The 14710-nt window shown below is 41.0% G+C and overlaps 1 protein-coding gene across 1 annotated transcript; it reads left to right on the forward strand.

Annotated features, from left to right (window-relative positions):
• The first annotated feature begins 9753 nt into the window (after positions 1-9753).
• LOC146712071 (GTPase IMAP family member 4-like) lies at positions 9754-12256 on the forward strand. The gene is made up of 3 exons (XM_085455487.1): positions 9754-9834; positions 10563-10586; positions 11092-12256. Exons 1-3 carry the CDS (start codon positions 9828-9830, stop codon positions 11874-11876), a joined length of 816 nt encoding a protein of 271 aa, XP_085311613.1. The 5' UTR covers positions 9754-9827; the 3' UTR covers positions 11877-12256.
• The last annotated feature ends 2454 nt before the right edge of the window (positions 12257-14710 follow it).

The raw sequence follows: 14710 nt of genomic DNA on the forward strand, positions 1-14710 counted from the left end.
AACAGTCTAAATATCTTGGTTCTTTTAAATTTTGAGACAAGCCAGTTGAGTCTAATAACCGATTAAATGCAGTGTTGAGGCTGTCATTTTTAGCATCTACATGGATGTTAAACTCACCCACAATAATAGCTTTTTTTTCTTTATCAAACATAAAAGCTTCTTTAAACTAAAATGACGTCATTTTCTCTGATTATTTTGAGGATCTTTTTCTTTTTTTTTCCCCCCCAAGAAACCTAGGATCACTGGACTAAATGACTACAGACCCGTGGCTCTGACATCTGTGGTCATGAAGTCTTTTGAGCGCCTGGTTCTCTCCTATCTCAAGACCCTCACGGCCCCCCTCCTGGACCCCCTGCAGTTTGCATACAGAGCCAACAGGTCTGTAGATGACGCCATCAACATGGCCCTACACTTCATCCTGCAGCATCTGGACTCCCCAGGAACCTACGCCAGGATCCTGTTTGTGGACTTCAGCTCTGCCTTCAATACCATCCTTCCAGACCATCTCCAAGGCAAGCTTTCCCAGATGAATGTGCCTGATCCCATCTGCCGGTGGATCACTGACTTCCTGTCGGACAGGAAGCAGCATGTGAAGCTGGGAAAGAACGTCTCGGACTCCCGGACCATCAGCACCGGCTCCCCTCAGGGCTGTGTTCTTTCTCCTCTGCTCTTCTCCCTGTACACCAACTGCTGCACCTCCACCCACCAGTCTGTCAAGCTAATCAAGTTTGCAGATGACACTACCGTTATTGGACTCATCTTGGACGGGGATGAGTCTGCCTACAGGAGGGAGGTTGAACGTCTGGTGTCCTGGTGCAGCCACAACAACCTGGTGCTGAATGCCCAGAAGACAGTGGAGATTATTGTGGACTTCAGGAAGCACACAGCTCCACTCCCCCCCATCATCCTGACTGACACCCCCATCACCTCTGTGGACTCATTCCGCTTCCTGGGTACCACCATCACCCAGGACCTGAAGTGGGAGCCCACCATCACCTCCGTCATTAAGAAAGCCCAGCAGAGGATGTACTTCCTGAGGCAGCTGAAGAAATTCAACCTGCCAACACGGACGATGATGCAATTCTACACTGCAATCATCGAGTCCATCCTCACCTCCTCCATCACCGTGTGGTACGCTGGAGCCACTATCAGGGACAAACAGAGACTGCAGCGTGTTGTGCGCTCTGCTGAGAAGGTGATTGGCTGCAGACTCCCATCTCTGCAGGACCTGTACACCTCCAGGACACTGGGGCGTGCAGCTCGGATCTCAGCTGACCCTTCTCACCCTGGACACAGTCTGTTTGACCTGCTCCCCTCAGGCAGGAGGCTCCGGTCCATTCGCACCAGAACCTCTCGCCATAAGAACAGTTTCTTCCCCTCTGCTGTTGGACTCATGAACAATAACCGTATGACTGTTCCCACCACTAACACATGACCCTACGCTGTGTCACTGCATCATTCCATGTTTGCACTGATCACCACCTGCACTCATGTATATATCATGTATATATCTATCTATCTACTTAGCACTTTTAATTCTTATTCTCATTTTTATTTTCATATCTATTTAAGCTTAATTTATAACAGTATTTATGACAGTATGTTTGCACTGAAGCACCGCAGCAATTTCCTAATGTTGTAAACCCGCTCAACATTTGGCAATAAAACCCTTTCTGATTCTGATTTTTTTTGTTTTTGCATCAAGAGAGCAGACTGTGTGAAGTGAACCTGCTCCCTGGCGGGTTCTCTTTCTGACTCCTCCTCTTCCTGCTCAGCCTACAGCAGCTGTCTGATTCGGTGGCTGTGTCCCCATCCAGCGACCGCAGGCTTCGGAGGACGCGCAGTTCGCGTACTACGTGCGGCGGTATTATATGTATTGTCAGATTATTATGATATATATATATTACAGGATATATTACAGCAGAGTTTGAACTCTGTGTCAAAGATTCAAGTTGCAGTTATTTATATTTCCCATCACCTTAAATCATCACTCAAAGACAAGTATCTGTGACAGTGTATATGTAGGTGTATTATATATAAGAGACAAATATTGTTCTTTTAATATGTTGGCATTATTACATTTGGCTCAATGCTTATATATGTGTGGAAAAAGCAAATGTACGAGCTGTGATAACTGTTTCTGATAGAATGAAGAGCAGACTGATATATGAAATATTCCTTTATTGGGTGAGAAAATCAGACCATGTCATAACTGCTGTAAGTCACACAGAATAGATATCAGAGCCTTAAACAGGCTGACGTCTGCTAAATGGGTCAAACTGGGCAGGAAGTCTACAAACACATAACATCCTTATAGAATATGATGTAACACTATAGATCAACTTAGCTCTGAATATATAAAGCATATAAACAATTACAGCAATATGATGCAACAAACACAGCAGCTACTGATCCAAAATACTCAAAGCTTCATAGAACTGAAACCAACATTTATTTTAGCTCCATTCTGCTGCTGATACATACTTGATGGGGTGACCGTGGCTCAGGGGGTTGGGAATCGCATCTGTAACCGGAAGGTCGCCGGTTCCATCCCTGGGCTCTCTGTCCTGGTCGTTGTGTCCTTGGGCAAGACACTTTACCCTACTTGCCTACTGGTGTTGGCCAGAGGGGCCGATGGTGCGATATAGCAGCCTCGCTTCTGTCAGTCTGCCCCAGGGCAGCTGTGGTTACAACTGTAGCTGCCTCCACCAGTGTGTGAGAGTGAATGAATAGTAGCATTGTAAAGCGCTTTGGGTGCCTTGAAAAGCGCTATATAAATCCAATCCATTATTACTTTATGTTTCTGAACATTAAACTTGTTGCTGCCTTTCACAGTGTGTAACTTGAAGGCCCTGAGTACTTTCTACCACACTGAAAACACTGGAATAATAAAATTATTTGAACATTACCTAATAAGACTGATTCAGGACAGACAGACAGGTGACAGTCTCAGGTGTACACACTGCTACAAACAGGAGGATTTAGTGTTTGTGTTATTACGAGTGTAAACAAGAAGAGTTCCAGATGGTGCAGTGGACACATGTGTGACTGCTGTGATTAAAGCATCTTTCTTTCAGCTTAACGAGTGAACCGTCAGCTCGTTCAAACACACGTTAAAGTCCGTTTGGCTCGACACCACCGAACAGAGGCAGCAATATAACATAGCTAACAGTCATGTTTTAATGTTCTTCATTATTAAATATTCACACATAAATAAGTGACATAATGTTCAGTACTTACTTTTGAAAGTAAATCTGTCGTCAGTTAAAGACAGAGGCAGTGTGGATTTATTCTAAGCTCAGAATAAAATCTCGAGGCTCCATCTTTCTGTGTGACTCTGGACTAATGCAGCTTCAGACCCACAGTGGGCCTGAACTGGGAGGCTAAACTGGAGCTAACTGATTAAAAACAGCATCCTGCACACACGTGAATTTAGTTACTACTTACACAATTAAATCAGACTAAAGCTAACTTGTATTTTTATGATTATTATCTTTTAATTCCCCTCTGCAATGTAATTAATTTAACGATAAGCTTGTTATTTTTATTTGCTACAAGTGAGAATTTGAATTTTCAAAGGGGGGGACTGCAGTGAAAATAAAACGTGGCATTTTAAGTTCATGTGCATTCATCAGTGTTTTAACAGAGGGGGTTAAGTTCTGTACTTGTACCTCTGCATGCTGCATGTTGCATGAAACAGAAACTCGCGGTTAAGATGCCTGAGACGAGCTCTTGCAGTTCACCAAGGTGATAAATATCAGCCTCTTGTACAGGAACAGTTGTGTAAAGCCCCTCCTCCTCAGCCTTTTTGGATTCACCGCCTGTTTGCAGTTTGCCTTCTTGCTGTGCAGACTCCGATCTCCGTTTGAAGATATGATTAAAACTCAGAAAGACTCCTGCTCCCTTTTGGAGTCAGACTCAAGTGGTCACTAGGGGAGTTTCATTTGTGAGTCATAAAAGACTCAATGAAAACATGGCTTCCAGATTAATTTAACCGAAACTGTGAGCAGAGCCTGCTCTGAACTAGGTCAAGTGTTCAGTATAGGTTACCATGGTGATCTGATAAATTAAAAGACATCCATCTTGTGAGACTGACAACTCTGACTTTAATCTGTGTTAACCCATTAACTCAGCTTCATGGTACAGCCCTCAGGGCAGCAGCTTCAACTGTTTAACCACGGTGCACATACAGGGCTCGTCCCAGAGAGGAAGGCAGGCTAGTTCAGGTTCAGCTGTAAAAACTAGAATGAAAAACAGGACCAAAATCAGAGGAAGATTATTCTCTCCATTATTCTTTATGGTTATTTATGAACTTTTCCTGTCATCATGTTGTCTTGATAAGCTGCTTGTCTCAGTCCTCATGTGTGCGCTGAGGGGGCGCAGAGATGTTTAGACAGGAAATGTAAGGCACACTTTACAAAGGTTACAGGCGGTGAAATACAGCTGTGATGTTTTGCATCTGTAGGAGTGCAGTGCAGTACTCATGAAAGAGGAAGTACTGCACGCTTGTGAAGCAGAGCATAAAAAGAATGAAGAGAAGTGAGGAAAAAAGTGAAGAAACTGACGTGTTGAAAACACATGAGGTATACTGGCATAAAAACAAAGGTGCTGGTGCAATCCAACTGCCCGTTTAATGCCGTCTAAGGACAGGACAGACATTTTAAAGATGACCAGAACTGAGTGGTGATGGATACAATGAAGACCCACACCCTGCTGTACAGGAACATCCACACTGCATGGAAAATAAATAATATTCCACACCCTGAGGCCTGCAAACACACTGAATGCCGAGTCCTTCTCCAAGTGTGGAAACATAGTTACACATATCACAAACACGTGGCTGCAAACCATGGTGTTTCATTGCTTTAAGAACATGCTGTGTGAAAATTGGACTCATACCCATAAAACCTCACCCTGTGGTTACAAAGCAAGTGGCACCTCAGGAAGTGACAGCTACACAGTTCTTTCAGTTTTACACACAGACCTGTAGAGCACATTTGTGAAGAAGAAAAAACTGGCTGGGTCACAAACAGGGCGTGTTAAACCGTCCTGAACATGCTGATCTGGCACACAGCAAAGACCACATGTCAGCAGGAAGAGATCACAATCTGCACAGTTAGCCAGGGTTAGTACCGAGACACTGTTTCAAATGACTTCCCAACATTTTGTGAGTATGGAGTAATCTGTGCTTAACACATAACAGAGAAAGAGAAGGAAGTAGGTAACACAATCACTGATTCACAAACATCCAAACAAAGGCTTCAGGCATCTGTTTTGCTTCTTGACGCACCTCTGAAAAGCAAAATGAGCGGCCTAGTCCAGACCTGAATCTGTCTGAGATGTTGTGGCATGATTAAAAAGGCGGTTCATGCTGGAAAATCCTCCAACGTGGCTGAATTACAACAATTTGGCAAAGATGAGTGGGCCAGAAATCCTCCACAGTCCTGTAAAAGACTCCAGGTAGCCAGTTAATGCAAATGCTTGAATGCAGTTGTTGCTGCTAAGAGAGGCCCAACCAGTTATTGTGTTTAGGAGGCAATCACTTTTTCACACAGGGTCATGTAGGTTTGGTTTATTTTCCCCTCAATAAAAAACATCTTCATTTAGAAGCTGCATTTTGTGTTTACTTGTGTTATCTTCGTCTAATATTTAAATTTGTTTGATGATCTGAAACATGTAGGTGTGACAAACATACAAAAAAACAGGAAATCAGCAAGGATGCAAATACTTTTTCACACCAGTGTAATTCCTGTTTTTAAATCAGATATCGGTCTTTGCATGTGAAATGTTTTTCATATTGTGAAACGTGCTGCAAAACAAACTAGGCTGTTATCTAAAGGCTGCATTAAAATACTCAGCAGTTTAGGTTTGCAGTACTGTGATGGATTTAAAATAAAGAGCAGTGTGTGATTGGTGCACAGTGGTTATCGTGTTCACAGTCACAGTTAGGGTTCATCAAGTGTAGCGTGATGAGTTTGGGGTGGGGGGCGGTAGCTCAACAGGTAAAGCAGGTCACCAAACAATGACTTCCAAGTCTCTGTTAGTACATGACTTAATAATTGATCAACAAATTGATTTACTCTGCCTTACAGAAACCTGGTTGCAGCAGGATGATTATGTTAGTTTAAATGAATCAACACCCCCGAGTCATTCTAACTACCAGAAACCTCGAAGCACAGGCCGAGGGGGAGGTGTGGCAGCAATTTTTCACACCAGCCTATTAATCAACCAAAGACCCAGACAGACTTTTAATTCATTTGAAAGCCTCTTACTCGTCCGTGTCCAGGCTAGCTGTAAAACTCAAAAAACGTTTTTTTTGTTTTGTTGTTGTGTTGTTGTTGTTGTTGTATGTAAAATCACACTGGATCACTTTCCTACATATGGCACAGTAAATGAACATTTTCAGTATTTCCTGAAAACTGAGGGAAAAAAAATTCCATTCCAAATCACATTTAAATTTACAATAAAGGTTTACACGGCTGTGAGTAATAGATTTCATCACAGTAGACGTCGTTCTAAAAGTGCTGTAACTAAGTTTATAATTCCTATAGGATATAATTCCTTCGTTGATATTCAATGCCATGCGCCAGCACAGTGCAGGGAAGCTACCTGAACTCTGCCTCCACAGAGGTCGATTATCTTGTTAATAGTTCAACATCTACACTGCACATGGCTCTGGACACTTTAGCTCCTCTGAAGAATAAAAGTCTCAAATCAGAAGTATTTGACTCCCTGGTATAACCCTCAAGGACACACCTTGAATCAGAAAAACTACAAGCTGGAGCAGAAATGATGTCTCAGTAATTCAAAAGATCTTTATGTAGCCTGGATAAAAAGTTTGTGTATCGATAGGAAAGCCCTCTGTAACCATCTCGTAACACGTAACATATATACAGATACTTTCAATACTACTGATATTTTTTAGACTCTTTTTCTCCATCTATTTTCTTCTACTTGTCCAGGGCCATGTCACAGGAGCATAAGCCCAAGAAGAGGCGTCCAGACATCCCTCTCCTTAGGCACCTCCTTCAGCTTATCCTTGGGAACACAAGGACATTTCCAGGCCAGCCAAGAGACATAATCTCTCAAGTGTGTCCCGGGTCTGCCCTGGGGCCTCCTTCCAGTGGGACATGCCTAGAACATCTCACACAGGAGACACCAGGAGGCATCCTTATCAGATGCCCGAACCACATCAACTGGCTCCTTTCAATAGCGAAGAGTATCTCACCCGGTTTCTCTAAGGGAGAGACCAGCCACTCACTGGAGAAAGCTCATTTCCACCCTTTGTATCCACGATGTAATTCTTATACTTTTGGTAACTACCCATACGTGAGGATGAGGATGTAGATCGACCGGTAAATTTTGACCTCCGCTTCAGCATTTAGCTCTCTCTTCACCACGACAGACTGGTATGTCTCGGTCCGTCCAGTCCAAAAATAACTTCAATTTTTATTTCAATTTTATTTATACAGCTCCAAATCACAACAACAGCTGCCACAATACAAAGAAAAAAGAGAAGACCCCAACAATCATATGACCCCCTATGAACAAGCACTTTGGCAACAGTGGAAAGGAAAAACTCCCTTTTAACAGGAAGAAACCTCCTGCAGAACCAGGCTCAGGGAGGGGCGGGGCCATCTGCTGTGATTGGTTGGGGTGAGAGAAGGAAGACAGGATAAAGACATGCTGTGGAAGAGAGACAGAGGTTAATAACAGATATGAGTCAATGCAGAGAGGTCTGTTAACACATAGTGAGTGAAGAAGAAACACCCAGTGCATCATGGGAATCCCCTGATTCCCCAGCCAATGAAGGGAAGCCAAAACAGGAGAAATCTGCTCTCTCTTTCTAGTCCCTGTCAGGACTCTTGCTGCAGCATTTTGGATTAGCTGAAGGCTTTTCAGGGAGTTTTTAGGACTTCCTGATAATAATGAATTACAGTCGTCCAGCCTGGAAATAATAAATGCATGAACTAGTTTTTCAGCGTCACTCTGAGACAGGATATTTCTAACTTTAGAGATGTTGCACAAATGGAAGAAAGCAGTCTTACATATTTGTTTAATATGTGCATTGAAGGACATGTCCTGGTCAAAAATGACTCAGTTAATCCAAAATACTGCAGCAAGACTACTCACAGGGGCTAGGAAGAAAGAGCAGATTTTGCCTGCATTTGCCTCTCTTCATTGTCTCCCTGTTAAATCCAGAATCAAATTTAAAATCATCCACATCATATATATTATATATATATTATATCTTGAATAACCAGGCCCCATCTTATCTTAAAGACCTCATAAGTAGGGCTGTCAATGTCAACGCATTAATGTGTAATCATGATTAACGCGATTAAAAAATTTTAACGCATTTAACCCATCTGGAGCACAGACAAGCAGCTTTGGACAAACTGCCTGAAATGTGTTGACATTTCAGGGATTTTGAGTCATTCTGTGCTCTGGATGGGTTAATCGTGATGACAGATTAATCTGCATTAATGCATTAAAATTGACAACCCTACTCATAAGACATGATCACCCCATTAGAGCACTTCACTCTCCAACTGATCTCAGTTTTCAGGCCCCTCTTTGGAACCAGCTTCCAGTTTGGATTAGGAAGACAGACGTCTCTACTTTTAAGATTAGGCTTCAAACTTTTGATAAAGCATATAGTTAGGGCTGGACCAGGTGACCCTGCTTCAATAATGCTGCAAAAGATCTGAGGATTCAAGGATTCCCCTGATGGACTGAGCACTTCTCTCACCTGTTTTCACTCACTATGTATTAACAGACCTCTCTGCATTGAATCATATCTGTTATTAACCTCTGTCTCTCTTCCACAGCATGTCTTTATCCTGTCTTCCTTCTCTCACCCCAACCAATCACAGCAGATGGCCCCGCCCCTCCCTGAGTCTGCTGGAGGATTCTTCCTGTTAAAAGGGAGTTTTTCCTTCCCACTGTCGCCAAAGTGCTTGCTCATAGGGGGTCATATGATTGTTGGGTTTGTCTCTTTTTCCTTTGTCTTGTGGAAGCTGTTGTTGTGATTTGGTACTTTATAAATAAAAATGAAATAAATTGATTATGGAACTTTTTATATATTTTTTTTCTTTGGTGCCCATTAACAACAAAGAAATTAGAACTAACTAAAGTTTATAAGATGCTTATATTAAAACAGAAAAATGTAGCATTTAGTAACTAAATGCAGCGTAATGGTTTGCTCTTCTTTCTCTTGTCAAAGACATTAGCGCCATTCCTCTATGCGCTCTGAAATGGACAAGCTAAAGGTCTGGTTGTAGGTAAATAGCTGGCTCAACTTAAATTTATCTGTTAATTCAATGTCAATTATCTAGCATCAGAAATTTTAAGAACATGGTATTACTTACTCTATAACTACTAATTTTATAACTAATTCAGTTATAAAATGTTAGGCGAACAATAGAAAATGTGCTAATTCAACATTAATCAAGTTGACGTTTTTACAGTGTGGGTAATCCTGCTGCACAAAAAAAATACTTCCTCTATCCCGCTGTGGCTAAACGGTCAAAATGCCAGGTTCAGCATCCTGGAAAGTTCTCATTCCAGATTGCCTTTTCGATACTCAAACATGATTTTACTGTAAGAGAGGGAGCTTCCCCGATTCCTCCAGTCGTCAAACTTTTGTTTGGTTCTATCGTTTGCTGCGCACGGATATTTTGGTTTCTGGTTTCTGAGAAGTCGGCTCATTGGCAAGCAGACGATAGTCGAACGTCATTAAGGGGAGGACGCGGCACACTGCTGAATATAAAGATGGCAAACTGTTCAACGACATCAACGACACACTGCTTTTACAAAGGACAAAGATGGGCGGTACGTACATTTTACATTTCATACAGGTTGTAAATAAACCAGCAGAGCATTTCTGTTCTTTCTTATTACGTTTTCATGTGTTATTAACAGCAGTACTAACAACACAAATGTCTCATCTGTAACAGAGAAAGCTACACTTACACAGTCCAACACTCCCTGTTTAGTCTACGAGCTCGCTGGTTTTTAAAATAGTTTCTAGTCATCAGACGCCTCATTGATTACATCAAAGGTCACTCGGCTTTTTAATCGCCTTCATTTGTTGCTTCTTTCATATAATTTAATATTTGTAATAATTTCTTGATTACTTGTGTAAGTGTGTAACATGTAGAGATTTCTCTTTTTTCTAAATTGAATCCTGAACAGTTCTCAGTTAATCTGACGACATGAAATAATAGAAAAGTTGTTATGTGCAGTCAGTGCTGAGTGCAGCTTACATGATCACTCCGAGCACCCTAAAACTTTATCATCTATAAAATAGTAATGTTATTACATTTAATATCATTTTGACTAAATTCAGTTTTTAAATAATTGTGGCAAAGTTCTGCTGAGCAGCATGACAGAAAGGCTTCAGGTGCAAACTGCTCCAGATTTATGTATTTTTAGCCATTTTAGTCAGAAAATCCTCATGTAGAACTGCTGGATCTGTTGAAATATGCAGTGTGTACCATAATAAAATTAATACTTGTACACATTTGGGGTTTTAACATCTTTAACAATTCTCTTTATAGGGTCCCAGGGGAGTAAACCAGAAGGTAGGACAAACGTCTTATGCAGCTCCTATAAGTGACATTAACATAAAAAGCAGCTTTCTAGGCTAAATCTTCTATGCATTAATATACCTGCTTTTAATTAAACGCCTGCCCTGCACCAGACCAACAATTACTGCAGTACACAATGAAACTGTTACTTTATGAAGTACATTTTCTGAAAATAAAAACATTCAACTGTACAAATGGTCAATATGCTGCTATCATATTTATCTGAAGTGTTTCTGAACTTTGAATTTATCAGCGAGACACCATAAAATTAAGATGGGAAAGTGTGGGAGTAAAACGAGACTGACTGTGGTTTACATGAAAACTAATGAGTCTATAATGCTGATAATTAAGATAATAAAAACTTCTGAAAGTTAATTTCTTTGTAATGCAAAGTCAGTAAAACAAATGCAAGCTGGGAACAATTGAAGCGTCATTCAAACATCAGCTGTTGTTCAGAGTAAGTGCTGCAGTGCTGATATGTGATATGATTCTCCAACAGTGCCAGAGGAGCTCAGGATCGTGCTCATTGGAAAGACTGGAGCTGGGAAAACTTCAATCATGAACACATTCCTGGGAAAAGCTGCTGTGACGAACAGCTTGTTTGCCTCAGATGAAGCGCCGTGCACAACCGAGACGGCGCCGTTTGGAAACCAAAGACTGGTTTTAGCTGATACTCTCGGCCTGTGCCACACCAGCAAATCTAAGGAGGAGGTGCTGAGTAAGATCATTGCATCCACCTTTCAGTTCAATTCTAAGCAGGGGCCTCACGTGTTCCTGTACGTGCACAGCTGGGAGCACGATTTTACGACACAGGATGTGGAACGAGTGAAAGTCCTGAGGAGGATCTTTGGTAAAGAGGTCATGCGTTATTTCTTCCTCCTGATCACGCATATCGATGGAGACTTGTCTGGTAGGCAGAGAAACCAGATAAGGAAGTTTATTAAGAAAGTGGGATTTAAAACACAGAAATACTGTGTTATTAACAACAGAGGTAATGAAAAAGATAAAACAAAAGAACAAAAGCAGCTGGTGAAGGAAATCAATGAAATGGTACAAAATAACAAGCTAAGAAACTACACCAAGGAACTGTTCGAACATGCACAGGAAGTCTTAAGGAAGCAAATCCAAAAGTCAAAAACTCAGAGGCAGATGGGGGCTGGAGACCAACATGTGGCCACTGTTGCTAAAGCCCTGTTGTCTCCTGTGCTGCCAGCGGAATTTGTTACCTTAGCCCTACAAGCAAATGTCTGGCTGGCAACAAAGTTTGAAAACTGTCTCACTTAATAACAAAAAGCAGGGAAGTAAGTCGAGACCTTAAGCCTTCAGACTGTAGCAACAAACCCATTAAAAACGATCCACATTTATTGTGCTGTAATAAAACTGCAGCTGAGTTCTATAAAAGAGTAAAATATTCAGCTATTTTTACTGCACTTTATTAATCTGATACCTTCAGCTTCTCTGCAGACCGCAATCAATAATAACCAATGCATCACCATGCTTTAGAGGAAGGACATTTCCATGCTTGCTCCATCTGTGCCGACTCCACCTTTATCATTTTTCTGTAAACACTTATGTAATTTTTTTTAAAGTGATCGTTGTGTTTGGTGATGCCACATTCTTCTCCTCGTGTGTTCTTTTATCTTTCTGATTCAGTAAAGTTAAAATGCTAATGTATCAATCAGTGTGTGAAATTAATCAGACATTAACAGCAAAATCAGCAAATAAAAGATGATTCAAACAAAACGGTTGATTTTCTGACATGACTCAGCTGTGATGTGACGGGAAGATTTTAACAAAGCAAAATACAAATTTACAAAACTTGGAAAGAAGAAAATATCAAATGCAGCAATAAAAATAATAAAAATAAAACTGTACAACAAAAGATTATTCTGATTTCTTTATAGACCTTTTGTAAGAGCTAACAAGAGTACAGAGACTCAAAAAAGAAGCCCAACAACATTTAAAGACTCAAAACAGAAAGAATGAAAACAAAGAAAAACTACAACAACAAAAAGTGATCATGACAATACACAACAAGTTGCTGCTGTCATTATTATTATTGTTACTGATGACATCATTGTAAACGATTATAAGGGTGATTGGTTTTACTATTGTATAATTTTACAAAGTATTATTATTTTTATTATTATTATTGTTATTATTATCTTTTAATGCTATAATGCTATTTGATCCTGTGAAATCTAAGGCCTCAAATCAGAAGTACCTGACTCCGTGGTATAATTCTCAAACACGTAGCCTAAAGCAGACGACTCGTAATCTGGAGAGGAAATGGCGTGTCACAAATTTAGAGGATCATCATTTAGCCTGGAGAAATAGTTTGCTGCTTTATAAGAAAGCCCTCCACAAAGCCAGAACATCTTACTATTCATCACTGATTGAAGAAAATAAGAACAACCCCAGGTTTCTCTTCAGCTCTGTAGCCAGGCTGACAAACAGTCAGAGCTCTGTTGAGCCAACCATCCCTTTAACGTTAACTAGTAATGACTTCATGAACTTCTTCACAAATAACATTTTTATCATTAGAGGAAAGATTACCAGTAATCATCCCACAGATGTAATATTATCTACAGCTACTCTTAGTACCATTGATGTTAAGTTAGACTCTTTTTCTCCAATTGATCTTTCTGAGTTAACTTCAATAATTACTTCCTCCAAACCATCAACGTGTCTTTTAGACCCCATTCCTACAAAACTGCTCAAAGAAGTCCTGCCATTAATTAATGCTTCGATTTTCTTAAATAGAGTATCAAGTACTGCTGTAATGCAGAAATGCACTGTCTTTAGTCTGGTTTTATTTTATTTGAAAAATCTTGTACTTATTTTTTTATTATTATTATTTGTTTTCCATTAAAATGATATTAGATTAGATAGAACTTTATTAATCCCTCGGGTGGGTTCCTCTGGGAAATTCGATTTCCAAAAAAGCACAGCACCGACAGAAGTTACAGAGTTACAGAATATTATATATATATATATATATATATATATATATATATATATATATATATATATATATATATATACACACACACACACACATATATATAAATACAGAGACAATATAAATAAAATATACAAAGGGGATAAATAGAATAAATAGGAATAAAAATAAAAATACAAGTGAATTGCACATTTCAAGTATTGAGTCTATTGCACTGTTGACTATTTACAAAAAGTATTGCACAGTGAGGTGAAGAGGCACTACAGCTTAGTTGTTCCCCCCTCCTTTGTCCTCCTGTTTCCCCTCCCTCTCCCCTCCAGAGAGGAGTTAAACAGTCTGATGGCGTGTGGGACAAAGGAGTTTTTAAGTCTGTTAGTTCTTGTCTTTGGGAGAAGCAACCTGTCACTGAACAGACTCTTCTGATTGTTTATGGCCGTGTGCAGAGGATGCCCAGCATTGTCCATAATGTCCAGCAGTTTCTTTAATGTCCTTTTCTCTGCCACTGTCACCAGAGTGTCCAGCTTCATGCCGACCACAGAGCTAGCCCTCCTGATCAGTTTCTCCAGCCTGGATGAGTCCTTCTTTGCTGTGCTGCTCCCCCAGCACACCACAGCATAGAAAAGTACTCCAGCAACCACCGACTGGTAAAACATCCTCAGGAGCTTCCTGCAGATGTTAAAAGACCTCAGCCTCCTGAGGAAGTACAGTCGGCTTTGGGCTTTTTTATACAGGTGCTCTGTGTTGCATGACCAGTCCAGTTTATTGTCCACCCACAGCCCGAGGTACTTGTACTTGTTGACCACCTCCACCTCCTCCCCCTCTATCTGAACCGGCAGTGGACCTTCTCTGGACCTCCCGAAGTCCACAACCAGTTCCTTAGTCTTTGAGGTGTTGAGTTGCAGGTGGTTTGTGTGACTCCATGCGACAAAGTTCCTCACCAGACTTCTGTACTCCTCTTCCTGATCATCCCAGATACACCCCATGATGGCCGTGTCATCTGCAAACTTCTGAATATGGCATAATTCAGAGTTGTAGCAGAAGTCAGAGGTGTACAGGGTGAAGAGAAGAGGGGACAGCACAGTTCCCTGTGGTGCTCCTGTGCTGCTGACCACAGTGTCAGACGTGATGTCCTTCAGCCTGACGTACTGTGGTCTGT

The sequence above is a fragment of the Copadichromis virginalis genome, linkage group LG4 (genome assembly GCF_057382275.1).
Source record: "Copadichromis virginalis isolate Kocher_CV1m ecotype Utaka linkage group LG4, C_Virginalis_male_GT1.1, whole genome shotgun sequence".
Lineage (NCBI taxonomy): Eukaryota > Metazoa > Chordata > Actinopteri > Cichliformes > Cichlidae > Copadichromis > Copadichromis virginalis.

Bases quoted from the DNA above. Each gene is read 5' to 3' on its own strand.
- LOC146712071 (XM_085455487.1), top strand. The intron at 10,587-11,091 runs GTAGGACAAACG...ATTCTCCAACAG, and splicing joins CCAGGGGAGTAAACCAGAAG to TGCCAGAGGAGCTCAGGATC.